Source organism: Ailuropoda melanoleuca, chromosome 5 (genome assembly GCF_002007445.2).
Source record: "Ailuropoda melanoleuca isolate Jingjing chromosome 5, ASM200744v2, whole genome shotgun sequence".
NCBI classification, from domain to species: domain Eukaryota; kingdom Metazoa; phylum Chordata; class Mammalia; order Carnivora; family Ursidae; genus Ailuropoda; species Ailuropoda melanoleuca.
In genome coordinates, this window is record NC_048222.1 from 100,348,642 (window position 1) to 100,376,609 (window position 27,968).

The 27,968-nt window shown below is 39.9% G+C and overlaps 1 protein-coding gene across 1 annotated transcript; it reads left to right on the top strand.

Annotated features, from left to right (window-relative positions):
• The first annotated feature begins 6,010 nt into the window (after positions 1-6,010).
• CTSO (cathepsin O) lies at positions 6,011-27,929 on the top strand. The gene is made up of 8 exons (XM_034661475.1): positions 6,011-6,224; positions 14,928-15,036; positions 15,601-15,740; positions 17,625-17,792; positions 19,014-19,135; positions 24,154-24,317; positions 24,883-24,975; positions 27,634-27,929. The coding sequence occupies exons 1-8, from the start codon at positions 6,078-6,080 to the stop codon at positions 27,666-27,668; spliced, it is 978 nt and encodes a 325-aa protein (XP_034517366.1). The 5' UTR covers positions 6,011-6,077; the 3' UTR covers positions 27,669-27,929.
• The last annotated feature ends 39 nt before the right edge of the window (positions 27,930-27,968 follow it).

Below are 27,968 nucleotides of genomic sequence, written 5' to 3' on the forward strand. Positions count from 1 at the left end.
ATGAGTTATCAAACCATGAAAAGATATGGAGGAAACTTAAATGCATTTTACTAAGAGAAATTTAAGCCAGTTTGAAAAGGCTACATACTGTATGATTCCAAGTACATGACATTCTGGAAAAGGCAAAACTGTGGAGACAGTAAAAAGATTGTTGGATGCTAAGGGCCAGGGGAGGGAGGGATGAATAGGAACACAAGAAGATTTTTAGGGCAGTAAAATTATCCTGTATGATTCTATAACGGTGGATACATGTTATTACACGTTTGTCAAAACCCACAGAATATTGAACCACAAGAGTGAGCCCCAATGGGGAATAATGATGTGTCCATGAAGGTCATTGATTGTAACAAATGTACCCCTGTGATGGGGAATGTTGATCATGGGGAAGGTTGTGCATGTATGGGGACAAGTAGTATATGGGAACTCTCTCTACATTTTGCTCAGTTTTGCTCCAACTCTAAAACTGCTCTTAAAAATAGTTTATTAATTTGTAAAAAATAGTGATCAATTAAAAATGATGGAAACCAAATAATCCTTCAAAGCAACAAAACTAAACCATTCTGCAGCTGTGTCTGTAGTTTGAATGCAAGGCGCTGTCTTTTTCATATGCTGCCTGAGCCACAATTTTCTATAATTGTTAAGTGTAAGGCTAGATTTCCAGTCAGGATGAGTCGTCCTCAATTATACAATTTTCACAGAAAGCCCGGTTTTCTATATGCTTGTTCCCTCCCTGTGAGTCCTCCTTTTTTCTTTCATCTCATCTTTGCAACAATGTGATTTTTATAGGCAATAGAAGCCAAAATGTATGTATTTCTCACCGGATCCATCTTGCTTAAGGGGAATGGAGCGCTAATAAAACAGAATGTACATTAGCATTAATGACATACTCAGCATAAAGAATACCGGAATTATTTTCTTAGATTGTGAAAATGACAAATTTCTATTTAAAATTATCACATGAGAAAGAAAGGGAGTTTTAGGCTCCTGCAAAGTATTATTGGCATGCAAAACGCATTGTTTTTTACCTGTGAATCCCGGATTTTTTAAAAAATATATAAGACTACGGAATTGTCAGCTGATGCAGAGAGAACTGACACTATTTCACTCTGGGTAGTTAATCGCGGTTCTAAGATAACCCATTAGCTCTGTCGCCACAGTGCAGTAATGCAACAGAGCTAAACCACTGCTCTGTTCACATTTATTCAAATGTCAGCAGAAAAGAAATGGATTGAGGTTTCTATAGAAACCGCTTGTGGTTTCAGGTGTTTTTCAGGGCATTTTGTTCCATTAACTGTTTGGAGAAAGAAGGTACGCATTATGGCTTTTCATTAATGGTATTTTCCCTCCTCGTTAGAAGCTGGTCGGTGGAGTTCCCACATTCTCCTTTGTTTTACCATTTCTGGCAGCCCCTGTGGCAGCCTTTCCCCTCCAGCTGAGAAACTAGAATGAGTTACTTCTAAAGCCTGACAAATCCTGCCCATTAGCGGTGGCTGTACAGACAGCATTTCTTCTTTTTTGGCCAGAAAGGAAATTTGAAAGTCTCGAATCTGGAAATCTATATAACACCTTTTCTTACGCAGAATTTATGGAGTCCCTCCGACGTGTTGCCAATCCAAGAGGTTAAGGACAACTGCAATGATTATAAACCCAACCAACTACAGCAAAAGAGGCAGGTGTGCGTTTGTGAGATTTCGTGGTATTCGTAAGACTTTCACTGTAAAGGCCAAGACTGAAGATAATCAAATCTTTCAATCCATATTCTAGCTAATTAGCTGCCTGGAGGGATACTATCCCTTCCCACAACACAGGGAGAAAAATTAAAAAGAAAAAAACAACCATTCAACACAGAAGTAATACAATGACTCAAGTACATTATCAGATGCCATGTTTTCCTATAATTTATATTAGAACATAGAAAGCTCATGGGGCACTGCGAAAGGTCTGATTAATAAGGAAAAGCCAACACAAAATAAAAAGAAGAAGAAGAAGAAATAGCCACATAATGTGTCTTGGAGTAACTGAGAACAGCCTGGTGTAGCTGAAATCTGTGCATGAGCTCTGGAGTCTCACAACTCAATTTACATCTCACTGTGGCCAATTACCGCTTAGGATCTTGAATAAATTCTTTAATTGCTATACAAGTTAGTTTCCTCATTTGTGGAGTGAGGATAATAATCCCAACCTTGCAGTGTTGTTGTAAGTATTAGAGGCAAGAGACAAACTTCCTTATCAGTGTGTTCATTATCTGAAACCCTGCAGCTATGAGGTCTGCTGGGATGCAAACTTCCCCACGTCATGAACACATTCACTAAAGAACTGATCTGTTATAAAATTAACATCCACTCAATTATTTTCCCCGATTTATTACTAACATCTTTCTCAGCTTATGTTTCAAATTATTTGGCAATCTTTAGCTGATTACTTGAAGTTACGCTATCTCATGCAATTATAGTGATCACTGATGACAAATTTATAATGCATATCTGAGGTGTGGGATTTCATGAAGTCTATAAATATGAAGAAGAACAGGAGAGGCTGCATAGCATAGACCAGCGCCAGATGGCGCAGACTCAACTGCCAGATACACCGGTTCCTAGATGTACAACCTCAAGCAAGTACCTTAACTTTTTTGTGCCTCAGTTTCCCCATCTGTAAAATAGAAATGATTATACTATCTACTGAAAGCATATGTTATGAGGATTAAATAAAGGTAAAGTGCTTAGTACATGCTTAGTAAATCATAATAAACACGTGTTAACTAAGTAAGAATAAAAACAAACAAAATAACTCTATAACAAAGCCATTTCAAAATGAAGTAGAATGATTAAAAACTGGAGAAAACCCAGAAGGTTCTTGACAGGTAGGAAGCAACATAAATAATGACTGGAATATCCCAGAAGTTGAGAAGCATTCGTGAAAATGGATGAAGACCCTGCTGCTTCCAACCTCAGCATTCCCTGGTCATTCCCTCTCTCTCACGACTCACTCGGAAGAAGACAGCTGTCATGCCACAAGCAGCTCTCTGAAGAGCCCAGGAGGGGAGGATCTGAGGACTTTGCTCCAAAGCCCGAGAACTAAGCACTCCTGCCAACCGCCACGTGAGCTTGAAGTCCCGTCCTCCTTCAGATGACTTCAACCACCCGGACTGCTTGTCGGCAACCTCAGGAGAAAGCCTGAACCACAACACGTAGCTCAGCTTGTTCCAGATTCTGGCCCCACGGAAACTACATGGGATAATAAAATCAGTGTTTTGGGGCTAAGTCGGGTTATTGTTAAGCAGCAACAGATAAAGACTACACAGGTGAAGGAAGTCCCATGTGCTATTTTGCAAATTTAATAAAAAAGGTTTACAATTCTCATATAGATGCCATTTATAGTGTTTATTTTAAAAATAGGTAGAAAAGTGAAGTGACCTTCACTTTTCAAGATAGAAGTCTTTCAAATCACTTTTGTTGTTGTCATCGGGTTGTTTTTTTTTTTTTCACTTTTTAGTAGGTCCCTTTGATTCCCTTTCAACTAGCCTGCAAAGACCTGTAGAGTCTGTGTGCTTCTCATTTCATATTCTACTCTTCCCCTCTTTCTTTCCACTCCAGCCACACTCACTCTCCTTTTCTGTTTCCGGAATATGCCGGGCATACTTCCACTTTAAGGTCTTTGCATGGACGATCCCTTCTATCTTACTTTCTCTTTCCCCAAATACCTGAATATCTCACTTCACCTCCTGCCTTCGATCACTGTCTCCTCCACCGCCAGCTCTATCCCAAGCACCTTACTTAAAATTGCAACCCCGCTCCTTCCCACGCCTGCCTCTCCTTATCCCATGTTATTGCTCCATAATACTTTTACTAACTTACCTTGTCTCTCTCCTCACTGGGTGCCAGCTCTATAGGACCGGGATTGGTCTTTTTAGTTACGTACTGTACTGACTGACTTGTCCTCATTACTTAGAACAATGCCTGGCACTTAATAGGTGCTCAATAAATGTTTGTTGACATGAACTTAGGAAGTAAATTTAGTTCAAATAGCTCTTTTATAGCACCAACTACCCGGGGTCAAGAATTGCTGCTGTACTTAAATTTTCTGACTCAAGAGGTTGTTAATAAACAGTAGCTATGATCTAAAAGCAAAGGCCCATTTAAAAATACGAATTGTTAGCTTGAGTGACTCACAGAAAGGACCAGGTGCAGAAGAACTAAAGAGGCTGAGACGGGCATTGATCTGTGAACTTATTATCTAAATCAAATCTTTATCATTACACATTCTAAGAGCAATGTATCTCATCATATGTGCATAAAAAAAGACTTTCGTGTCTCTTCTTTCAATACTCAAAACAGATGTACATTATTTTTATTACCAACTTTGCATCAAAGAATAGTATTACTCACTTTACCTAGACAAAAAACTAAAGACATAAATCAGATGGTGATTCTAGAACATCTAAGAGGGCTATGACATCAATTTTGAAGACTTCTGGAAGCCATGCTTAGAAAAGATTCTCATATAAAGGCGCATTAGCGCTGGCTTTACGGATGCGTGGCCTGTGCAGTCACACAGGACCTTGTACTTAGAAGGGCACATTACTTGGTTTAATGCTCTGCCGTTGATGTCTTGGAATTCTTAATAATTTACGAATAGGATCCTTCATTTTCATTTTGCACAGGGTGCTACAAATTACATAGCTGGTTCTGAGGCCCAAAGAAGACAGCAGTACTCAGTTACCACTCACTGTCCAAGGACATGAACAGAGGTGGAATGACAAGAGTAGCATACAGACATTTCTGAGCTACATACCCCAGCCCTCTCCCATCCCCTGCATTAACCGCCCCCTCCCCCAGCCTCTTGGGAACTGGACAAACAATAGTTGTGGTATAGAGCTTGCTACTCAAAGTGTGGCCTGTGCCAGCAGCAGCCTGGGGAGCTTGTTAGAAAAGCAGAATTAGGACCCACACCAGACCTACTGGACCAGAATTTACATTTCCTGCGCACTCCAAATTTGAGAGACAGACCTGTGCTGTTCCAAGAGTAATCCAAGACACCCACAATAATGGACATTTGAAAGAGATTTTTTTTCCTTCAGGGGGATCCTTCAATGGGACTTTTTTTTTTTCCTCTTCCACCGGAAAATCCCTAATCTGAGATGTTGCCAGATTGGGATGCTAACTGATTTGAACATTACTTCTGTTCCTTCTGTGGTCCGTCCTCTAGGATTGGGTTAACATGAAGTGATGTGGTTTGAAAAAAATAAAAATAAGAAGCAAGCATGAAGAATGGGTTATTATGAACTAAGCTGAGAAGGTGGAAAGCAATTACAATAATAAAATGAAGGGGGGGAAGCTACCTTAAACATATAATAGCCAAAACTGAACACTTAAAATATGCCAGGCATCTTGCAAAGTGTTTCAGGTGGATTACTATGTTTAAATTTCACTACAAACTTCAGAAGTACACGCTACGTCTACCTTCCTTTGCAAATGGTAAAACAGGCTTGAGAGTTTTTGAAATGGCCATAATATAACAGATAAGGAAATTGTGCATTATTTTCACAACTGTAAATTTCTGTTTAGTATTTATAAACATCTGCTAAAGGAATGCTTGCCTTTGTGTAAATTCGCTAACATTTTAGAATTAGGTCCTAAATGTTAGAGACCATCGCAGCAAGGACAACAGGAATAAGGCCAAGTTAAATTCAAATACTGCCTGAATCTTTCAGTTTGAGATAAAAGGAAGAAAAATAAAGGACTTCAGTCTCAAAGCGCTGGTGACACAATAGTGCACATTCTCGCGTCTGGCTTAAGGAATGACTCCCAGGCTTTCCTCTAACAGCTGAGAGATGTAACCGGAAAGCACAGGGTTCCTGCGTCTAAAGCTGCCACAAAACACCACAGCGAAACCGCAACGGTTTGCAGCTAATCGGATTCCCAGGTACACAGCCAAGGGGAGCAGAGGAGGGGCCGAGTCCCCAGCACCGTGCACCCCGCTCAGCGGCTCCCGCCCCGTAAACCCGGGAGGGGGAGGAGCCGAGGAATCGAAAGAGAAACCCGGCGGGAGCTGGCGGCCGCCGGGCGCCGGGCGCGGGGATGGAGCTGCGGGCGCTGCGGCGGCTCTGGCTGCTTTGCTGCTGCTTCTGCTGCTGCGGCAGCGGCGGCGGCCACTCCGCGGACCCCCGCGCCACCTTCTCGGCGACAGAGCCGCGGAGCCGCGAGCGACAGGCAGCCGCCTTCCGGGTACCGAGCGCGTGCTGCCCTGTGTCTGTTTCCTGGTCGCCCCTTCCCGTCCCGGGTCTGGACTGGGGCGGGGGGGGGGGGTCACTGAGAGCCGCCACTCCTGGTGTTCACCCGGCCCGCAGTTCGGTGACAGGTTTGGGCTTTCTGAGAAGTCCGCAAGCAACTTCTCCCTCCGTTCCACACGTGGCAGCTCTCCCCTGCCTGGGCTAACCAAAACATGGGATGTTCCAGGGAAGATTTGTCGCCGTGGATCTATAGCATGAGCCCAGAGTAGTCAGTGGATATGTTCAAAGTGTTCTCGACTGGAAGAAACACCCCTTTTAGCAGAGCCCTGGACGGTTCCCCGGGCCTTCCAAAGCAGTTCCTTTTCCAAAGTTACGGGAACCTGATAAAAGCCAAAGAAGCCTGTCGTTTTTTTTTCTTCCGCAGGGGGGCGCGGGTGACCTCCTTTGATCAGAATGTTCTACAAAGAGGCTGCATTTAGGAAAGCTCAGAGCCCTGCCCATTTGTGATTTTCCTGAACTGGGTCTCCTTTAACTAGCGCAGCAACCTTAAAATACTTCTTGACTTGGTGGAGACGGATTTTGAAAAGAGGGAAGCATTTCCTTTCCTTTTCACGTTATTTTCCAAAGTCTCCATAATAATGCTTAGATTCTACCCCAGCGTTAAACCTCTGGAATGAACCGAGTTAGCTGAGTATAAATAGGTTTTTCCTGTAACCTAGAGATACTGATTTAGAGTTTACCTCACACTGTTCTATATATCTGATACCATTTAACAATTTTTTAAATCATGAAAGTCATCATTTTATTATGAAAGAAAACTGATTCATTCTAAATCAAAAATAAGAATTTAGTAATAATGCTCTTTGGAATTATATTTAGTTTTTCGCAGGTGTAGTCTTGGGATGTCTCCTGGAGTTCTATAGCTGTACTCTTTTCTGCGCCTCCTCTCTCCCCTAGAAAATTCCAGTGTTTAGGAGATCCCATCCCTGCCTGATTCTGCCTACTCTTGTTTTTTCCCACACCAAGGTGTGTGCTTTTGTCTCTGTTTAATGTTCTTGAGTTACATTCTAGCTTTTAAACCAGAAGCACTGGCATAATTGCTTGAGAACAAACTTTCTGTCCTGTATTCACCCCTGTCCTGAGCTTGGTTGCCTGCCTAGGCTGGTGACCCAAACCCTTTAGAAGGTAGTCAATCTCACCTATACTGATAATGTATTCATTGATCTATACTGATAATGTATTCATTGACTGAATAAATAAACGCACTGCTGTCCTCCTCAAGAAAATCATATTGGAGGATTGGCGGCACAAGGAGGCCCGAGTAATAAATATATTTTTTAATATATATAATTATATAATATATATAATTATATATATTATATAATTATATATCTATTTACTTATATATTTACTCATATCGGTCCTGTGAAGAGGCTGTATCCAGGAGACAAATGTCTACAAAATGCAACTCTTCTCAGGAAAAATGTAAGGATCCATGACAAGAGATGGAAAGTTTTAAGTGGAGGAGGACAGTTATGAAGATTTTCAGTACATTTAAAAACCTTGAGTCGAAAAAGCCTGGAAAAGTTTTCAAAACAATTGCTTCTAGTGGGAATTTACTCCACGAAATGGATGCCCAGAAATGAAAGTGTTTAGACTTCAAAACACATTGCTGGAAAGGGGGAGCCACTCTTGGTGTTAGAATCTAGATGTCTGGACCTGGAGTAGAGGGCTGAACACAGGCAAAGATAGAAAAGGCCTTGTTTCCTTGGTACCCATGAGCATTTGGAAGAATTCTTCTGGCCTAGCAGGATAGATTAAAATATGTGATAACTAAAATTCAGTATTACTTCTATAAGATTATGTCAAGTTAGGAATTGGCTGAGATTCCCCACTGTTTATCCATCAGGTAAATTTTGTGCAGAATCTAGAAAATGTTCTTGCTTCACAGTAAAGTTAAAGTTTAAAATATGTATAGGGGTACCCATAGGTGGCTCAGTTGGTTGAGCTTCCGACTCTTGGTTTCAGCCCAGATCATGATCTCAGGGCCATGGGATCCAGCCCCTCGTGGGGCTCTGTGCTCAGTGCGGAGTCTGCTGGAGATTCTGTCCCTCACCCTCTGCCCCTCCCCCACTCCTCTTTCTCTCTCTCTCTCTCAAATGAATAAATAAATCTTTTCTTAGAAAGTCTTAAAAAATAAAATTTAAAACATTAAAATAGAATCATAAAACACTGTGTTGGGCCAGAATCATAGATAGCATAGAAAGGAGACAAATCCTGAGGACCAAGAGCTGTAGTCTTTGGAACTTTGTTTCTTATTTAGGGATAGCAAATAGGTCTCATCGTGCTTGTAAACGGATTGACTAATGGTGGCTGCCTGAAATATGGCATTGAAAAGTATTCAGGGGATTGCAGTTGGAGACAGTTGGAGAAAGTGTCTGATTGATTAGTAATGTCTTTCACAGTGGTGGGTTCAGAGAATGGTGAAAGGGTCATGTCATCCCTGCCTTCTGTATTTTCATAAGTTTCTAGGAATATTTCTTAAATGGAAGTTAGGTGGCATCTGTGACACTTGTCCACAAACTATCATCACATTATTGTTGGGTGAAGACTGGGTTTATTATGGGGTGCCTCTCAGGATAACTGATGGAGGGAAAACTGATAACAGCCCCTATCTCTGCTCTTCCACTGCTTTAGAAACTTCCAGTGCTCAGGAAAATCCGAATGGAAGATCCAGTCTACTTCTCTTTGTGTTGAGACCCGGGCGTGCACTGATATTTACTGATGGTCATTATTTCACCACAGGATAGTTTGTATTCTTATGCCTTCGAGAAGTCACAGACCCAACAGTGGAACTAATAAAAGTCGTATGTACTCACTTCAGAATAATATTTATATGCCAATGCACACGTGATTTGTGCATAAAATTTCAGAATCTTTACCTTAATAATTCTTGCCATAAAATGATATATGCTACATTGTTAAAATAAAATTACATTATAATTGTTAGGCATGTTGTTTGTGTATAAATAGAAGACAGTAGTTTATGTATAAATAAAAGATTTTACAATGAATGATCCTAATTCCTAAGTCACAGATATTTACCATAATCAGTCCCTTGAAATCTGAATTGTGGTCTCCAAATGAACTCTATGCAAGAATGCTTTAACCCACATTTTCTGCCTGCCTAACATAGGTGAGTTTGATGTAAGATACTGTTGTTCAAGTGACCATTTTCAATAATTCTGGCTTAATGCATGCATTGCCAAAATGAAAATATATCAGAAACTTGAAATCTTGGATCAGAATTTATTCATTCATTTGTCCATCTGTCCATCCATCTATCCAACATTTTGATATGCAATACGTGTAAGGAGCTAGTCTGGGTTTTCTGATTCAGTGGGGAATAAAAAATGTACCAACTTCTAAGAAATTACAGCCTATTAAATGGATATTGTCTATTTAAACGTTGTACTATAATCCATTTTTCAGTGAACAAACAAAAATGTAAAGATTAATATGCTAGAAAAATAATTGCTTCAACCAATTCTGGGAAGAGTAGCTTTTCAGTTCAGTCTTTACGTGCATGCACAAACACAAATACTAAATGACTACGTACTTCTTTTTATTTTACTTTGCATGATAAATATGCTTGCATATTACCTTTACACAGATGTCAGCACAACATATAAAAAATCCTTTGTGTAGGTAACTTTTGTAAAGCAGTAATTTATAAAAGTATGTATTTTTATTATTCTAGTCGAGGCCTTCTCAACAGCTACACTGTTGACATTTTGGAACAAGATAGTTATTTGTTGCCGGGAGCTGTCCTGCACTTGCAGTGTGGTTAGCAGTGTCCTTGGGCTTTACCCACTAGGTGCCAGCAGTGACTATCAAAAATGTCTCCAGACGGTGTTGAAAATCCCTGGGAGGACAGAGGAGAAAGGAGGGAGAATGCCTCAGCTGAGATTCACTGATCTAAGATTTACAGCTCCCAAGTCTTGAGACAAATTCTCAGCAAGGCTCCAGTACTGCCTACAAACATTTTAGCTTTTGGCTCATCCCTGGACTTACCGCAACTTCCAGAAAAGAAACGAAAGCACCAACAAGGAGAACATTTTAAATCCGTATGTAGAATGTATGATTTGTCTTACACCAAACCTCAGAATCGACAAGTGAGGGCTGTTGAGGGAAAAGTCTAAATAACAGAAGGGAGAATGCATTTAGAGTGCTACACAGAAGGTGGTCTTACAATGCACCTTTTGCTTCTGTAGTAATTTCAATGTACAGCTCATCCCCCCAAAGAGTGGATTCATTAGAAGGGAGCACACACCACGTTATAAGAGCAGAATCGATCACCGTCACATGACCTGTCTGTTTTCCACACTTCCTTACCTTTCAGAACTCCTAATGACATGTCCTGTGGACTCCTCAGAACTTTACTCTCTTCCTTCACAAGTGAGCATAAGGCTCAGGTCTTTCACTTTAATATTTGATACGGCTTTAGGCACGTTGACTGTACCGTATGTATAGTCTACTGCACTGTTATACCATTACGATCTCCTCCACCGCCTTAGGTTAAGAACATGTGGTGATGGGTCCTTGGCTCATGATTGATTCTATGACAGCAGTTGTTAACATGAGGAGGCACAGAAGCTCAATTGACCCACAGTGTGTGGTGCTTGTGTGAAATCTGCTCTCACAGAAGGAATCGAAGTAGACCAGAAAAGGCCCTGGAAAGAATAGTCAATTCCAGAAATGAAATACAGGGCTTTTTAAAATTGAAGCGATTTGGGGACACCTGGTGGCTCAGTCCATTGGGCGCCTGCCTTCTGCTCAGGTTGTGATTTCAAGGTCCTGGGATCAAGCCCCGTGCGGCTCCTTGCTTAGTGGGGAGTCTGCTTCTCCCTGTGCCTGCCTCTCCCCCTGCTGTGTGCTCTCTCTCTCTCTCCCTGTCAAATAAATCTTTTTTAAAAAAATTGAAGTGATTTGAAACTGTGGTAGGTGACTTGATATGTGTCCTACTGTTATAGCAAATAGAATAAATATTCTTAGATATACTGATAATATTATTTTACTGTGAAAGCCATCTGTTTCTTTCAATTGATAATTGGTCATTTGTAATTCTGTGAGAAAGATTAGCTCCACATTAATCTAAGAAAACCTGAACACATGATCTTTGAAGGACATTTTCTATATCCAAATGTTCTGTGTTTGAAGGGAAAAAGAGGATCCAGCATGGGAGTACTTAATTTAACATTTTTCCGTCAGACACTGGGATTTGAGTTTTCCAAACGTTATTTTATTTAATCCTCACACTCTGCCAGGTCAGAAGTACCCCCTTTGTCAATGAAGAAAATAAAGACCAAAGAGATTAGACATATAGCCAAAGATTGCATAGCAATGTGGTTAAGACATTTGTTGCAAAACTGAGAAAAGATTAGAAAAATCTACTGTGTGTGTATATAAATGTATAAGAGAATTATGCTTTGTTCAAACTTCTCATGGGAAGCACTTTTAATATTTTTAGTGGTCTTGCAAAATAAAAAAGTGGGGGTGAGATTAATGGTGGAGACAGGGCAGAGCACTTTGGGGTTTAAAGGTCTTTGTTTTGGGGGCACCTGGGTGGCACAGCGGTTAAGCGTCTGCCTTCAGCTCAGGGCGTGATCCCGGCGTTATGGGATCGAGCCCCACATCAGGCTCCTCCGCTATGAGCCTGCTTCTTCCTGTCCTACTCCCCCTGCTTGTGTTCCCTCTCTCGCTGGCTGTCTCTATCTCTGTCGAATAAATAAATAAAATCTTTAAAAAAATAAAAATTAAAAAAATTTAAAAAAAGGTCTTTGTTTTTGGCAAGAAATCACATTTTAAAAATCAAATAGCCTTAGCATGGGCTGTGGGCAGCCATGAAATGACAGGAATCATGGCACTGGCAAGACATACAAAATTCACAAATGGGATTGTTTTAGAAGTTGGCCTCTGGCTGATATAGGTGTTTCATAGATTCCCTCGATCATGTCCAGGAAATTTGCTCTCATGCACTGTTTGCTGAGGATTTTTATAATGAAAAGGTTTTGAGTTATGTCTAGGGCATTTTCTGCATCAACTGAAAATATCATATGATTTTCCTTCTCCTTTTTTAAAAATTCCATTAATACGGTATATTATGCTGATTACTTTTCAAATGTTAAACCAATGTAACATTTTTTAATGAAACTCACTTGAACATGATGCATTGTTCTTTTTATATATTGCTGGATTTAATGTGCTAATATTTTCTCAAGGATTTTGCATCTTTAGCCATGAAGGCTATTGGTGCGTTGTTCTATTTTCTTGAGATGTCTTTGTCTGGTTTTGTACTCAGGGTACTGGCCTTATAAAATAAGTTGCAGTGGCTCAGTGGGTTAAGCATCTGCCTTCTGATCAGGTCATGATCCCAGAGTCCTGGGATTGAGCCCCACGTCAGGCCACCTGCTCAGTGGGAAGTCTGCTCCTCCCTCTTCCTCTGCCCCTCCCTGCTCATGCTCTCTCTCTCTCACTTACTCTATCTCAAATAAATTAATTAATTAAATAAGTTGCAAAGTGTTCCCTTCTCTTTTATTTTCTCAAAGAATGTAATAAGATTGGTGTTATTTCTTTTTTAATTGTGTAGAAGTCACCAAACAAGACATCTCAGCTTAAAGTTTTCTATTTCTCTTACATTCAGCTTTTGCAGTTGGTGACGTCCAAAGAGTTGGTCCATTTCATACATACATTCATGAAACTTACTGGCTTACCGTCTTCAAAATATTATTCTTCTAATGACTGAAGCATCTGTAGTGATGGCCCTTTTTTCATTCTTGATATTGATAAGGATAATCTTATCCTTTCTTTTTTTATTTCTTTATCAAGAGACCAATGACTGAGTGAAATGGGGAGAGGGTCAGGGAGAGCTATCTGATTGCAGTGCAACTCTGACCCTGAGTGAAGAAGAGAGGGAAGAAGGATTGGGGAAAGTGCTGTGGACTGCCCTGCAGGGGAAGGAAGGGTCAGAGAAACCATCAGGGACTCAGTAATCACCAGCTAGCTTTCAGGGGAGTCCGGTTTTTCCCTAAAATAGGTCAGCCTCAGGTCTCAGTCATTGGCTAGATGCAGCGTGTGGGAACCGTGGCCTCTCTTCGTGTAATTGTGGTAATTCAGCATGCAGCAAACAAGTTCCCTGTAGGTGGAAGTCTGTGAGGCCTATCCTCATGGCTACCACATGCTTTCCTATGCATTCTTGGTGTCCTACATTCTCAGTGCCTTCCCTGGTTACTCTAGCCGCAAAGATGCTCAACCAATACTTATAAAATGGATGAATTTTAAATTCCTTAGCAGCTAGCGGCCTCTGGCTCCTGTTTGTCTCCTGGAATATAGATATTTGATTTGTATTTCTGTTCTACTTTTATATTTATACATCTCCTTTCTAAATTACATTCAGAACTCTGCTTTATCAAGATTATTTTTAAGTACCTAAAATATATTTAACAACTGTTTAGTATTTCATTAACAATCCTTCCAGGCATGGTCAATAAGGAAATAGTAAAATTATGATAAATTCCAGTAATCATTTGCTTAAAAATAAACAGCCTAAAGCTCTTAAGGGCATGATGTATATAAAATGTCATTTGTGTATTTATTCAACAACCAATGTCACTTAAGCATCCACTGTGTGCCAGGCATGTGCTCAGTGTGGGGAATACAGCGATGAACAAGACAGGCAGGTCTCGCCCTCATTTTACTTAGAGGTTTGTGAGACAGACCACAATAAACACGTAAATGCATAAACAAATATATAAGAGCTAGACTTGGAAACTTACCAAATGGTAGTCCCCTGAAGTTTTATTTATCCTACACAGTTGGTTAGCATTAGGAAATTGAGGCATGTTGTCAAAAAAGACAAGCTTAAGATAAATTATCACAAAATTCAGAGCTGAGGAATCTGTAAATATTGGTCAGATTTTCCCTCCAGACAGACAAGCTGATCTATCTTCCTGGAACATTTCCAGCACTTCATCGCTTTGACAAAGACTTTTTACCCCTAAGGACATGGAGACATCTATAAAGCTCAACTAGAATCATATTTATTTATTATTTACTTTCTTTTTTCATGCTTTGCTACATAGTGCTAGGAAATACAAAGATACAGACACACTTTCCAAATTCATAATTTTTTGATTGAATGAGCATCTATTCGTGACAGTTTCCATTAGCATCTAGTGTTTGTTTGCAATTCATTTTATTTTTTCCACTATGTTCAACAAACACATATTTAGTGCTTTCAACATGCTTAGTGAAGAGGAATTATAAGTGGATAAGACATACCTTTCCCAGCCTCAAAAATATACCTGAAATCGGGGGGTAGTTTTCATACAAGTATCTATAAATTTGACCTGGAGGTCTCATAATGAAGTGCGAATTAGTCAGAAATGGAATCCTTCCAGGAAGTGTCTATTTTATATTAAAGGAATACAATTTAATTAGTAATCTTGAGTTAAAGGAATATATTGGAGAGATATCTTTGAGCAGAAACTGCCCTCCTGGGGCAGCTATGGGGAGGTAATCTGCAGGAAATAAAGAATCTTTGCTTCTAATACCTGAAAAATACGTCCAAGTTAGTTACACATGCATTGCTCTGCAAAGTTATCGTAGGTGATGTAAATTAACGTTTTTCTTCTTTTAGGAAAGCCTTAATAGACATCGATACTTGAATTCCGTATTCCCTCATGAAAACTCCAGTGCCGTCTATGGAATAAATCAATTTTCTTATTTGTTTCCAGAAGAGTTTAAAGGTATGGTGTGATTGTGCTATTAGTTGTTCAGTTTCCTGATTTTGATTTGTTTCCTTAATTTTTGAGGAATCGTTTAATTGTGAATCTAGTAAGTTGGGTTGTAGTTAACATTTATTAAATACTGAATGTCAAGCATGTAAATTCCTGGCTACTGTCTTCTAATTACCACTTAAGATCTAAATGTTATCATTATAGATGTCTCCGTGTGGCTGTAAGGGCCAATGTTTCATCCCTTCAGCATTTTTTTAGTGCTATTTCTATTCTAGAAATCCACAGTTCCATGGGTTATGATAAAGCTAATGATGTCAATTATACTCATTTTTATTATTGACCGAGTTCTATCAGACAAGTCATTTTATGTGGTAGCTCCAGTCCTGTTGTAGGAATTCCTTAGCTTTCAGTCACTGCATTTCAAGTTATGAAAAAGGATAAAGGAAAGTCACAAATAGCAGGCTCTACTAGAAAGCTACTGTTTGTGTTGGAAAAATTCCTCCAAAAAGAGTCCCAGGGGGCCCTCCCTATAACATAATGTTGGCTGTCTTTTCATTTCCTGTTTCTATTCAGCTATTTATTTAAGGAGCAAATCTTCCAGATTGCCCAGATACCGAGCCGAGGCGCAAACATCCATACCCAATGTGTCTTTACCATTAAGATTTGACTGGCGGGACAAGCGTGTTGTCACCCAAGTGAGGAACCAGCAGACTGTGAGTTTTAGGGGTTTTTTTGTTCTTTTTTAAATCATCTTAACATGCATGGGAAGTCACCTTTGAGGTCCAGTTCAATCAAACTTGTAATGGAAGCTGTCATTTCTCCCGGTAAAATCACACTCCAGTTATTCAGAAATGACAATGAAGGGAGAATCTCTAGTGAAAACAGAGGCAGGTGTCAAGGCTGACTTTTTTTTTTTTTTAAGATTTTATTTATTTGAGAGGAAGAGAGAGAGCGCGAGCACGTGAGAGCACATGAGAAGGGGAGGGAAAAGCAGACTCCCCTCTGAGCAGGGAGCCTGATGTGGGGCTTGATCCTAGGATCCTGGGATCATGACCTGAGCCGAATGCAGACACTTAACTGACTGAGCCACCCAGGCGCCCCAAGGCCAACTTTTATTTTCTTTGAAAACCTACCCCTCTGCACCCCCTTGGCATAGGGAATGTCAGCTCACCAGGGAAAATCAACCCCCTAACTGCAGGGATATAGTCTCAGTTTCTCTGCAGTGGAAACCTCACCAGGTCAGTCAGGCTCCCCATGTATAGTGTTTTAGACCGAGCAGTTTCTCAGTCACTGTCTACTTAGAATGATCCTTTCCTTCTTCTCAGATTATACATCTAGTGTTTTTTTTTAATATATCTATTGTTAATGATTTAAGTTTTACCACCAAATCATTTGCTTTATTATTGAATTCATAATGATGAGTGAATTAGTCAGAAACAGAATCCTTCCAGGAAGTGTCTATTTTGTATTAAAGGAATACAATTTAATTAGTAATCTTGAGTTAAAGGAATATACTGGAGAGAGATACTTTTGAGCAGAAACTGCCCTCCTGGGGCAGCTACGGGGAGGTAAAGTAACACTAGCTAGAGGTATGGTGTCAGCAACCCGTAGTCACTTTTCTCACGGGATGGAGACCCCAAAATAGAGTTCCTTAGTGCTTCTTTTCCTGTGCTGGAGATTTAGACATAATAAGACCCTTAAAACCGTAAAGTTGCTCAACACGACTCCACAAAGTCAACCAATTGTTCTTCGTCCTTTCTTTGCCTAACTCTGCAGCACATGGCCTGGGATGAAGTCAGTTCTGCACACCTTCAGACCTTACTCTTAACTCTGCCTTTTCTACGGATCCTTCTTCCTCGTGCATGATCTTTGATTTCATTTCCTCTATCTTCTCCTTTTTTTTTCAGGACCAACTCTTTTATGCTTTCATTCCAGTTTGTCCAATAAAATCAAGTTAATAGGTCCAGAATCAGGAAGATTGTCAGCCAATATTTGAATGAGGAATGACCAGTATGGTTTTGAGCATTATGACATTTTGTGTGTATCTGTGATATGCCCATGCTGGCACCTTGACAGCTGAAGAAGTAATTCATTCGGCTCCTGTGTCCATCAAATAATGAGTTCAACATGGACGACGTATATCCTCACCCCACATCACCCCATCACTGCCTCTGCCCCGTGGGGTGGAGATGGTGGGTGCCATAGAGGCAGAGTGTCAGGGGAGAAACAAGAGGGCTTGAAGAGTGGGTGGGAGTTGGCACACTTCCTAGAAACAGAAATCACATTCAGTGAACTGACTAGTCTTCAAGAGACCATCCAGATATTCTCCCAATCTCTAAAATTCGCTTTTATCTTGCATTGTCTAATTTACAATGGCGATTACAAGTGTATCTTTAATAATTATATTTTGGTGCTTAAGAGAGAATTTTGATCTTTTCTTTCATCAGTTTGAAAATCTATAGGATGGGCATTCATATTTTGTAGGCCCCCAGACTCTGCTCACTTTACTTGACTTGCTAACTTGTGATATTTAGAGGTGTTGGCAAACTCGAACTTTATTTGATAATAAATACAGTGCTATTTCTATTTTTAAACAGTGTGGAGGATGCTGGGCCTTCAGCGTGGTGGGTGCTGTGGAATCAGCATATGCGATTAAAGGGGAGCCCTTGGAAGCCCTAAGCGTACAGCAGGTCATTGACTGTTCGTATAATAATTACGGCTGCAGCGGGGGCTCCACTGTCAGCGCTTTGCACTGGCTGAATAAGGTGACTAGCTTCTCAGCCTTTGAAACTCTTTGTTTCCTCTTTGCTTATTTAACATGCACACAGAATTTCATCAGTTTACTCTCATATACCAAAGAACGTTTTTAAATTCAGAATCTTAAATGGCCAAAGCCTGAATTAATCAGAAGATTTTGAGAATGCATAGCTTTTTTCAGGCATGTCAGCTATTGAGAGAGCAAAGTGTGAAAAGTCTTGCCTGGATTTGTTTTCAGAAAATATGTATAGTTCCTTCTTAGCATTTCTTAATAGGTAAATGCTTTTTTTCATAGATACGGATCACATAATGTCCCAGAAATATGAGAGCATATAATTACTTATTTCCACAGAAATTTTTAATATTGCGGATATAAGGGACAATAGAAATCAGCAAATTTAATAACTCTTTATGTGGATGAAGAAATGAGACCTGAGAGGTGAGATTGTGTTACCAAATCCGTAGCGGAGCCAGGACTGTGTGTTAAGTCCCCTCCCTCTCGCTGGAGGGCTTTAGACAATACACCACAGTGCCCTCCGTTTCTTAGCAGACTCTGACATTGTCCTGTATCCAGGACCAACTGCACGAAGCCAGCCAATGAGGGTGTTGCTATGTTTGGTAAAAGTTGTCAAGCTGGAATTTCCCAAACTGGAATATTTTTCCTTGTTCGTTTGCCATATTTTGAGTGACTACATGCCAGAAGCTTCTCTGTACACATCAGGGGCAACAATGAATCATGTGTCCCCTGGCTTCTATAAGCCCAGAATCAGAAAAGGAGGCTTATCTATTGACAACTAAAAAATATGTGATATACGCTAGATGTATGGCATAGTGAGACGTGGATGGAAAGAATGCTTGATCTGCCCATCGCCTGTGCTGAGTGAGTCTCAAAGACTTGCCGACAGAACCAAGCTCTAGAAGGAAAATGAGTTGCCCTATTGCAACCTCAGGAGAAAAACAATAAGACTATTATCAAATGGAAGGAGGGTCTAAGGAAGGAAGAGATGGGGGAAAAAGAGCAAAAGAGAAAGATACTGAGTTTATTACCTGGTCTATCCATAACAAACCCCTAAAGATTGAATTTAAGATCTTAATGACCTAAAGAACGACCACGTGATGAGGATGTGGCCAAGTTGAATCTTATTTGGACAAATTGTAGTAAGTTCTACTTGATTTCTAAAACAACTCATTTTAAATGGAGAACGCTTTGGATGATTATTTTCTTTTAGACGCAAGTAAAACTGGTGAGAGACTCAGAGTACCCATTTAAAGCACAGAATGGCCTGTGCCATTACTTTTCTGATTCACAGTCTGGATTTTCAATCAAAGGTTATTCTGCGTATGACTTCAGGTAATTGTCTTATTCCATTGTACCTCTCTGTATTTCTTTATTTCTGATCTATTGACTATTCGGGATTAATAACTGAATGGAAGGCATCACTGAATACTTGTAATTGTTTTAAGACCTACTTTTTGCTAGAGAGACCGATGGAGGGCTATCTATGGATGTTGTTTCTTAAATATGAGCTTCTTATTTTTCCATTTGTGTTTATAATAGAATTAACAGATTTAAATCCAGTTTAAGGTATACTTTATACTTACCACTTACCTTTTAACAAATTGAGTTGTCCTAATTGTCATTTGTATATTTCGGTCTCACTTTTGAATTGATCCAAAATCGCTTTGCATAGACTCCCCAGTGAATATCAAGCAGTCTACTCACCAAGAAGTATTTTTCTGAACATGCTTGCATTTTTTTTAAGGCATCGGCTATAAGAAAAGCATAAACTGAAACTTTCATATTAGAAGCGAGTAAGACTATATTACTGGAGGTGGGTTATGTGGCATACACTACGGGCTCGATGGGCATGCGGGAGTAGATGAGGAGAGGCAGAGGAAAGGGACTTGTGCTGGAAGTTGAAGGGTGAGATGACCTTGGAGAGGTTCAGGGGAAAACAGTCATTAAAAAATGCTTTAAAAATGCATGAAAAACTAAAAGCCAACTAGAAAACCATTGTGACCATTTGATACAGTGCAAAATAGGTGTTCAGGGATAATAGGACTAAGGAAGATCCAAATAACTCGTTTTTTCATTTAAAAAAATATAAAGGGATCTTTGCACAGTCTTTTGAAACAGAGAAAGCCAGAAGTAAATTATCTTCAGCTGAGGTGACAGACTACCCTAAAACATACTGCTACTGAATATAAAAGAATATCTTGACCCAGATGGTGTCAACCCATGAGATCTGAGGGAAATCGAGGGTGAAATTGGATCATTGAACAAAATGGAATCCTTCTAAAAAAGCCTAAGTGTACCAGAGGCCTGGCAGACTGTCAGCACAGACAGGAGCTCTCGGGGTGACCCTAGGAACCACACCAGAGAGCCTTGATTCCACAGATGGCAGGCTACACAGAATCTGTCATAAAATGTGCAGGGTCACTGAGTGCATTGTTCCACATCTTTTTGAAGGGAAACACACGTTCAACAATGAGGAAGTGTGTCTTTATAAGCTGTCAATTCCTTGAGAGTATAAGTGAAGCAAGTGCACAAGAAGGAGCTAGATTTTCAAAATGTCACTTAAAAAAAAACATAAAATGTCACTTAAAAACTTCAGGGACTCCCTCATCGTGAGTAGCAAAATGACAAAAAAATAGGGAGACACAAAAGAAGAATAGGCATGAGTCTGAATTAGAGAGAGAGAGAGAGAGGAAATGTAAAAGTCACTGGCATTGGACCTGAAGCATGATTTATCTGACCCTTTGGTTAAGAAGAAAAAGGTCCCTATTAAAAAAAATAAAATAAAATTGCTATGTTTACACTGAACATAAGCATTCTGATAATTCAGTGCTAATTGCGTTAGACTCTGCAAGAAGACCTTTCATTGATTTACTCATTCATTTAACTATGTACCAAACATGGTTTCAGGCTCTGGGGATCCAGCAGTGAACAAAACAGACAAAAACCCCTGGCTGTATTTTAGTGATAGAGAAAGACAATGTAGAAAACAAGTAAAAATATGTACAGAATGTTAGATGTAATCATTTCTACAGAAAACCAAGTAAAACAGTCGGAGGAAGAGGAAACGTCAGGGGAGTATATAGTCTTAAAAGGCGTGGCCAGGGAGGGGTTCCTTGAGTAGAAGACATTTGAGAAAAGACCTGGAGAAGTGTGGGCACTTAACCATGTAGACATCTGGGGAACTACTGTTCCAAGCAGAAGGACCCATAAGTGCAAACGCTCTGAGACAGAAACAGGTTTGGCATATTTAAAGAACGATGAGGAAGCCAATGGGACTGTAGTCCCAAGATGGACAAGACTAGTCGGAGATGAGGTAATAAAAGTTATCGGGTAATAACCTTGGAGCAGTGTTAGAAGAATGGTCTTAGACGTGAGACGTCATAGGTTAATAGACCTCATAGAATATAAGCCCCACAGAATATACTGAAGGATTTGATGGAGGGGATGAGAGGAAAGAGAGTCAAGGATGATGAGTCCAGGCTTTTTGGCCTGAATACCTCAAAGAATGGAATGAACTCTTACTTGAGACATGAAAGTCTGAGACAGGAACAGATTCAGGAAGGAATGTCATGCTCAAGCCGTGGTCGCTGGAAACACCAGGGGAACAGGGAAATGAGACTGAACAGGGAAAGCAGGGTTTTCTTATTCAGCAAATTAGTACTGAGGGTACTGATCCTACTAGGGAGCTCTTGGGCCAAGGAAAAATAGGCATTTCCGAGTTATCTCACCCACAGTGATGTTTACTACCTTCCATGTCAGTTGAGGGCTGCTAGGGTAGAGGTGTGGGGCAGGCTTGATGTCCTGGCTCTTTTAAGAGAGAAGGGCCTCAGGCAAAGAGCTGCAGGGACTCCTTGTTGGAAGCCTGGCTGATTGCACCACCCTGATAGCGGGACAGAGGATGTGGGAAGATTTTGCACAAGCAACTGCTGTAATCAGTCCCTGGACCAGAGCCCTGATACATCTGAGGTTCCAGAGACTCAGGGAGGGTCACAGAGCTAGCGAACTAACTATAGGGCCACATTAAGCATATGGAAACAGTGTTGGATAATATATCCATTATCAACACTGTGTATTTTGATAGTACACTTGGCCTTCAAACAACATGGGTTTGAACTGCACATTCCACTTATAAGTGGGTTTTCTTTTCCAAGAAGTACAGTATAGTACGGTATTTTCTCTTCCTTATGATTGTCATAATAACTTTTTCTCTAACTTTATTGTAGGAATACAGTACTAAGTACATATATTGTGCAAAAGATGGGTTAATGGACTGCTTATGTTATCAGTCAGTTTTTTGGTCAACAGTAGACTATTAAGTTTTGGAGAAGTCAAAAGTTACTTGCGGATTTTTGACTGTGTGGGGCTCGGCACCCCTAACCCCCAGTTCAGTGGTCAATTGTAATTATATGTTGATGAATAATGGAAATAAAGATGCTGTTAGGAATATATTTTAACTGGCTAAAAGCCAACATCTTTCTGAAACACAAAAGATAACAATGCTAGTCAGTTCTGGGGCTAAATAAAACATTTGCCTGCTGGTCTGGACTATGGCATATCCTCCTATTTCGTAGTTTCCAATATCTTTGATATCTTTCTTTAGTTCTGCCTCAAAGCAGAGACTGCTACTCACTTGTTTCTTTGATCTTACAATGTTAATTTACCCTTTGCATTCTAAAAAAATATTTTGCCTTCTTGATCTTTCTCTTTCCATCATGCTGTCCCTGTCCCTGGACCTTTGATGTCATATATTTAACAGTATATCTTTTGTCATCTTACAAACGTAGAGACACTTGTATCATTGTTTTACAGAGATAATCCTATTTGTCATATTTGGATAACAAAATATTCAAAAATTGGAACACAATAAAATATACATTATACCCTAAAACCTATGCTGAACAAAATTGGCTTACTAGGTAATTTAGAAATGAGGAAAGGAAGCTATTTCTTTTAAATTTAGAGTGTAATTTATGTTAAGCATGCTATAAAATTTATCCCTGCAATTTCATCCTTATATTGATTTTGCAACATAGGTGACATTAGTCACCTGCTGGAGTCACTGGACTCCAGTGTGACTGTAATGACTCCAGTCTATAACTGTAATTTGTACCCAGCTATGCAGATCTTCAAAGCCTATGCCCTACCATGATGCCTTATAGGAACTTTACAATTTTGCCTGTCTCGGGGTAATCTTAATGAATACAAGTTATTATTGTTGCAAAAAATTAGAATTGACAGCTTATAGTTCTCCCAAAAAAGATCTTCACATTAACAGGTAATATGAATAAATGTTTAGAATGAATGTGTAGTTTCCATCTCAATAAATTCTCTCATGCACTCAATTTTCCCCCATCCGTGGACAAAATATCCTCTTGATAGAAACTGACCCCCAGCAGGTTATGATGATAGATTATTTACTTTTTGGAGCTACTAATCTCCCCATGGCTTTCTGCAGCAATAAACTACCAAATGCTATCTTAATGGCTTGAAATAGCAGTAACTGGGTTTCAGTGTCCTTCGCTCATAAGCCTGACCTTTAAAAGGGTAAATAATGGTTTAATCACATACTTCCAAGATCGATGATGGCCAAATGTTGTGTAACATTAGACTTTATCAGTAAAGTGTCCATGTGTGAGAGCAATAACTGTGTCTTTCACAGACTTCTCAATCTAGTCCTAGTTCTCCTGGCATCGTAACATTGCTTCTGTCATATAAGGACATTTGCCACTTTTTGTAACCCTCTCCCCTGATTTCTGCATTTGGCATTCATTCACATAAGTTGGTCAGTCTCCTGATTCTCACGTGGTATGGCAGAGATATATCTCCACGCATTCAGTCTTCTCACATTCCTTTTTAAAAGAATCCCCCTATTATAACTGGATACTTTGCCAGCTAGCTATAAAACTCCATTTCCTATCTTCCTTGAAGCTACACTTAGCCCCATAACTGAGTCCTACCAATGAGATCCATATAGACCTATGCAGAGTGTGTGTGTTACTTCTGGGAAGTCTTCTTGACGGAATACAGCTCTTCTTTCTTCTTTCTGCTGTCTGAAATATGTGTTAAATGGTGAGAGCTCCTACAGCCACCTTGGGCCATTAATTGGCCTTGGCTATGGAAGCCTCCCATGGTAGAGCAAGAATATAGAAAGGTTCTGGCTTCCGGGTATCTTGGAGCCCCATAGCAGTCCTAGACTATCCAGTCTCCCAGACTTCTAGTTTTCATCTTTTAGGTTTTCTGTAATTGCAACCAAACCCACTCCTAACCATACACAGATTAAATAGATCATTTTTATAAAATATCTCTACCTTAAAAACAACTCCTTAACCATGTATTTCCTCTTTCGGTAGTGACCAAGAAGATGAAATGGCAAAAGCACTTCTTACCTTTGGCCCCTTGGTAGTGGTCGTAGATGCCGTGAGCTGGCAAGACTATTTGGGAGGAATAATACAGCACCATTGCTCCAGTGGAGAAGCAAATCATGCAGTTCTCATAACTGGGTTTGATAAAATAGGTAAGTGCTGATAAGACTTGATTGGTTGCTTTCCAGCTTGAACTCTGACTGACAAATGATCACCATCCTTGAAAATGCTGAAGTTTGGTCCTTCTGTGTCTAAGTCCTCCTAAGACCTTTACAACTTTTCAGTAGACTTCCAGGTATAAATACCCTGTCATGGTCACTTTTGAGGACAATCTTGTTAAAATAAATGTAATTCTTGATTTAAATAATGTGCATTCTCCACCTGGAATGTTTGAATAATTGTTGGGGGGGAAAGAAGTGCTTGTAATTTTATTATACGTATCTGAAAATTCTTTTTTTTTTTCCTTTCCTAATTCCCTGGAATTGTGTATATGTTTTCATTTCATGCTATCCGATTCAAATATATATTTTTCCATTAATTAGAGTGTGACACTAAGTGCAGTTCAAATTTACTTAGCTAGTTTATGTTAGCATCACATTACATTTTTAATCTTTTGCTAAAAGCTGCTATACTTATCAAGAACTAAACGTTAAATAAACATGCATTCACAACAAAGTCTGAATTTTTCAAGGTTTGCTACCATCTTATGTTTTGTAGGAAGTACTCCATATTGGATTGTGCGGAACTCGTGGGGAAGTTCATGGGGAGTAGATGGCTATGCCCGTGTTAAAATGGGAGGCAATATTTGTGGTGAGTCATGAATTCACGTTTAAACTTCAGGCTAAATGTCCAGGAAGACACTTTGAAAATATTAAAATTATAAACCTGTATGCTAATAATTTAAGTCCATAGTCTGCTTCCAGTGTGCTCAGACCACTTTTACAGTAATAATTTTCATTCTTTAGCCAATTGATAAAAATAAAATAATGTTCCTTAAAGAGACACATTGCACACATTCACATTTTGAAAAGGAAGAGGGATGGCAGTGAAAACAAATATAATTGCAAAATACGATAAGACAGAGTACGAATTAACCAAAGTTAATTTCAAAAACCATGTAAATACTCAACTGAGGAGGCCGAGAGTCTCCAAAGACATCTCCAAAATTTATTTATTTCATTTATTTTTTTTAAGCAGGCTTCATGCCCAACCTGGGGCTGGAACTCATAACCCCAAGATCAAGAGTTGCACGCCTCACTGACTGAGCTAGCCAGGTGCCTCCCCAATTTATTTTTTATAACTGAATCAATTTTCCTAATTTGTGCACCACAACACCTGCTCAAGGATACCAAGAATTGCTTTTTCTTTGTGTCGAAATGTATGAAATCTGAGCATTAGGATTGTTTCTGATTTAATATGCCCCTTGTCACCTACAGACTCAAGCAAAACATACAGCAGAATTGAGGGGTTGAAGCAACCACCAAATATGCTTTTATCCTAACGATTTTGTTTTTGGTTAACCACAAACCAAATTAAAATAGCTAGTTAAGTATTTTAAATTGTTTTCTAAAACCTATATGGAAATCTATATTCTCAAATTTTTGATCTAGGAAATCAGCACAGTTTATGAATTGAGTTTGACCCAAACTATACTGCATATGAAAACAATCGTTTAATTTCTCATTGCAATGATTCCTAACATACGTACAACTTTCTAAAAGTTGTAGAACCCTCCAGAGAGTGAGACTGAGAAAAGAGAGTTATAGTTTGAGAGTTGGGGTGCCTGGGTGGCTCAGTTGGTGAAGCATCTGCCTTCAGCTCAGGTCATGATCCCAGGGTCCTGGGATCGAACTCCCCATCAGGCTCCCTGCTCAGTGGGGAATCTGCCGCTCCGTCTCCTTCTGCCCCTCTCCCTGCTCCTGCTCATTCTCTCTCTGACAAACAAATAAATAAAACCTTAAAAAAAAAAAAGAGAGAGAGAGAGAAGTCTGAGAGCTTATATTTAGATTCAGCCAATGGTTCCATAAAGTAGGATCCATGAGAGTTAATCAGTGGTCTGTTCTATCACCCCAATAAAATATTTTCTTAAATTACTTATGAAGGAGCATGAACATCACAGAAGTCTTCCCACCAGAGCACTAGCAAACCAATCAGGCCTCCACTTTTTACCATCCTGGGGGCTTTTCCATTGTTGGAACTTGCGGATCGATTTCAGCTGCCGTCCATCGCGCCTCTGCCAGTAAAGCTCAGTTACCTCTAACTGCCAAAGTGCTGGTTCTTGGGCCTGAGCAGGAGGGTGGCTTTTTCAAGGCTCTGGCAAGAGTTGCAAAAACATAATTCAGACGCTCGCTCACACTTGGCCTCCATTATGACTCTGTACCCTCCCCCCACCCCCTCTTCTGCAGCCCCCAGCTGCTAGGGTGAGTTGAAACACTGTCTGCTCTCCTGTTCTAGTGTGAACCTCCACATGCCTGCCTGCTGAGTAATGAAGCAGGGATCCAAATCCGTCCTGAAAATGAGTATTTCCTGGAAGTTACACACCTGATGATGCTCACGGTTCTCTTAGGAAGGACGGTGTAACACAGATAGCTCCCATGGCCCCAGGAGATTTTAAAGACATAGCTAATTATAATGAAATCCAGCCTTCAAATGGACTATTTATTGCTTTCACCATGATACTGAGATCTGTGGTCTTGTGTGCTAAGAAAGCATAGCACAGTTGTGATTTATTTAAATTTTGCTGAAGTTCAGATCTTAGAGTTTGAAGTTTCAAATGGTATTTAAAACAAATAATCCTATAAATTGTTGTATTCCTACAAGCAATATATATGAGTGCCATAAAGATTTCAGATATGTTAATCTATTTAGATAATAAGTCATTTGGGGTTTTTTGTAGTTTCTTTAAAAAAAAAAGTATTTATTTTACAGAGAGAGAGAAAGAGGGAAAGAGCACGTACTAGTGGGTGGAGGGGCTAAAGAGGAGGGAGAAGGACGAGCGACTCTACACTGAGCATAGAGCCCTAGGCAGGGCTCAATCTCACAACCTTGATATCATGACCTAAGCCGAAACCAAGTCGGTTCCTTGACTGACTGAGCCACCCAGGTGCCTCTGTAATTTCTTAAAACAAAAATATTAGTCTTCTCTTCTAATATCTGTTTTTGAAGTTGTCATGTTTACACTGACAGATCGCTATAAGCATTACATTATTTTTTATTTTTTTTAAAGATTTTATTTATTTATTTGACAGAGAGAGATAACGAGAGAGGGAGCACAAGCAAGGGGAATGTGAGAGGGAGAAGCAGGCTTCCTGCCCCACAGGGAGCCCCACGCTGAGCTGGATCCCAGGACCCTGGGATCATGACCTGAGCTGAAGGCAGGCGCTTAAAGACTGAGTCACCCAGGTGCCCCACATTGCATTGTTTTTTTTGAAGGAGATAGACTAACACTAATAATTTCTTTTTCTCTAGGTATTGCAGATTCTGTTTCTGCTGTATTTGTGTGATATGCTGGGCACATCAAGGGACAAAGACAAAGCCGACGGTTCATAATGAGATGTAGCAAAGAACTTCATTCTCAGTGTTGTTCGCCGTCAGGCCACCAGCTCTGTGGCCTGGGAGGAATCTGTGAAAGTTTCTTAACTCTGGGACGAAGGTCACTTTGGGAATCTCTTCAATTTGAAGAGGCTTTTATCTGGTTTGATTGTTGTTTGTGTTTGCTTGTCTTTAATGATATACTTCTAGTAGGATTAAAGAAGGGATAAGAATTTCTTTTCCTCTGTCCAATATAATCACCAGCCTTAGCT

What these genes read in the sequence shown, in the direction of transcription:
- CTSO (XM_034661475.1), top strand. Translation starts at nt 6,078, where the DNA reads ATGGAGCTGCGGGCGCTGCGGCGGCTCTGGCTGCTTTGCTGCTGCTTC. An exon ending in TATTCTGCGTATGACTTCAG is followed by an intron (nt 19,136 to 24,153) that starts GTAATTGTCTTA and finishes CTCTTTCGGTAG; the next exon opens with TGACCAAGAAGATGAAATGG. An exon ending in AACTGGGTTTGATAAAATAG is followed by an intron (nt 24,318 to 24,882) that starts GTAAGTGCTGAT and finishes TATGTTTTGTAG; the next exon opens with GAAGTACTCCATATTGGATT.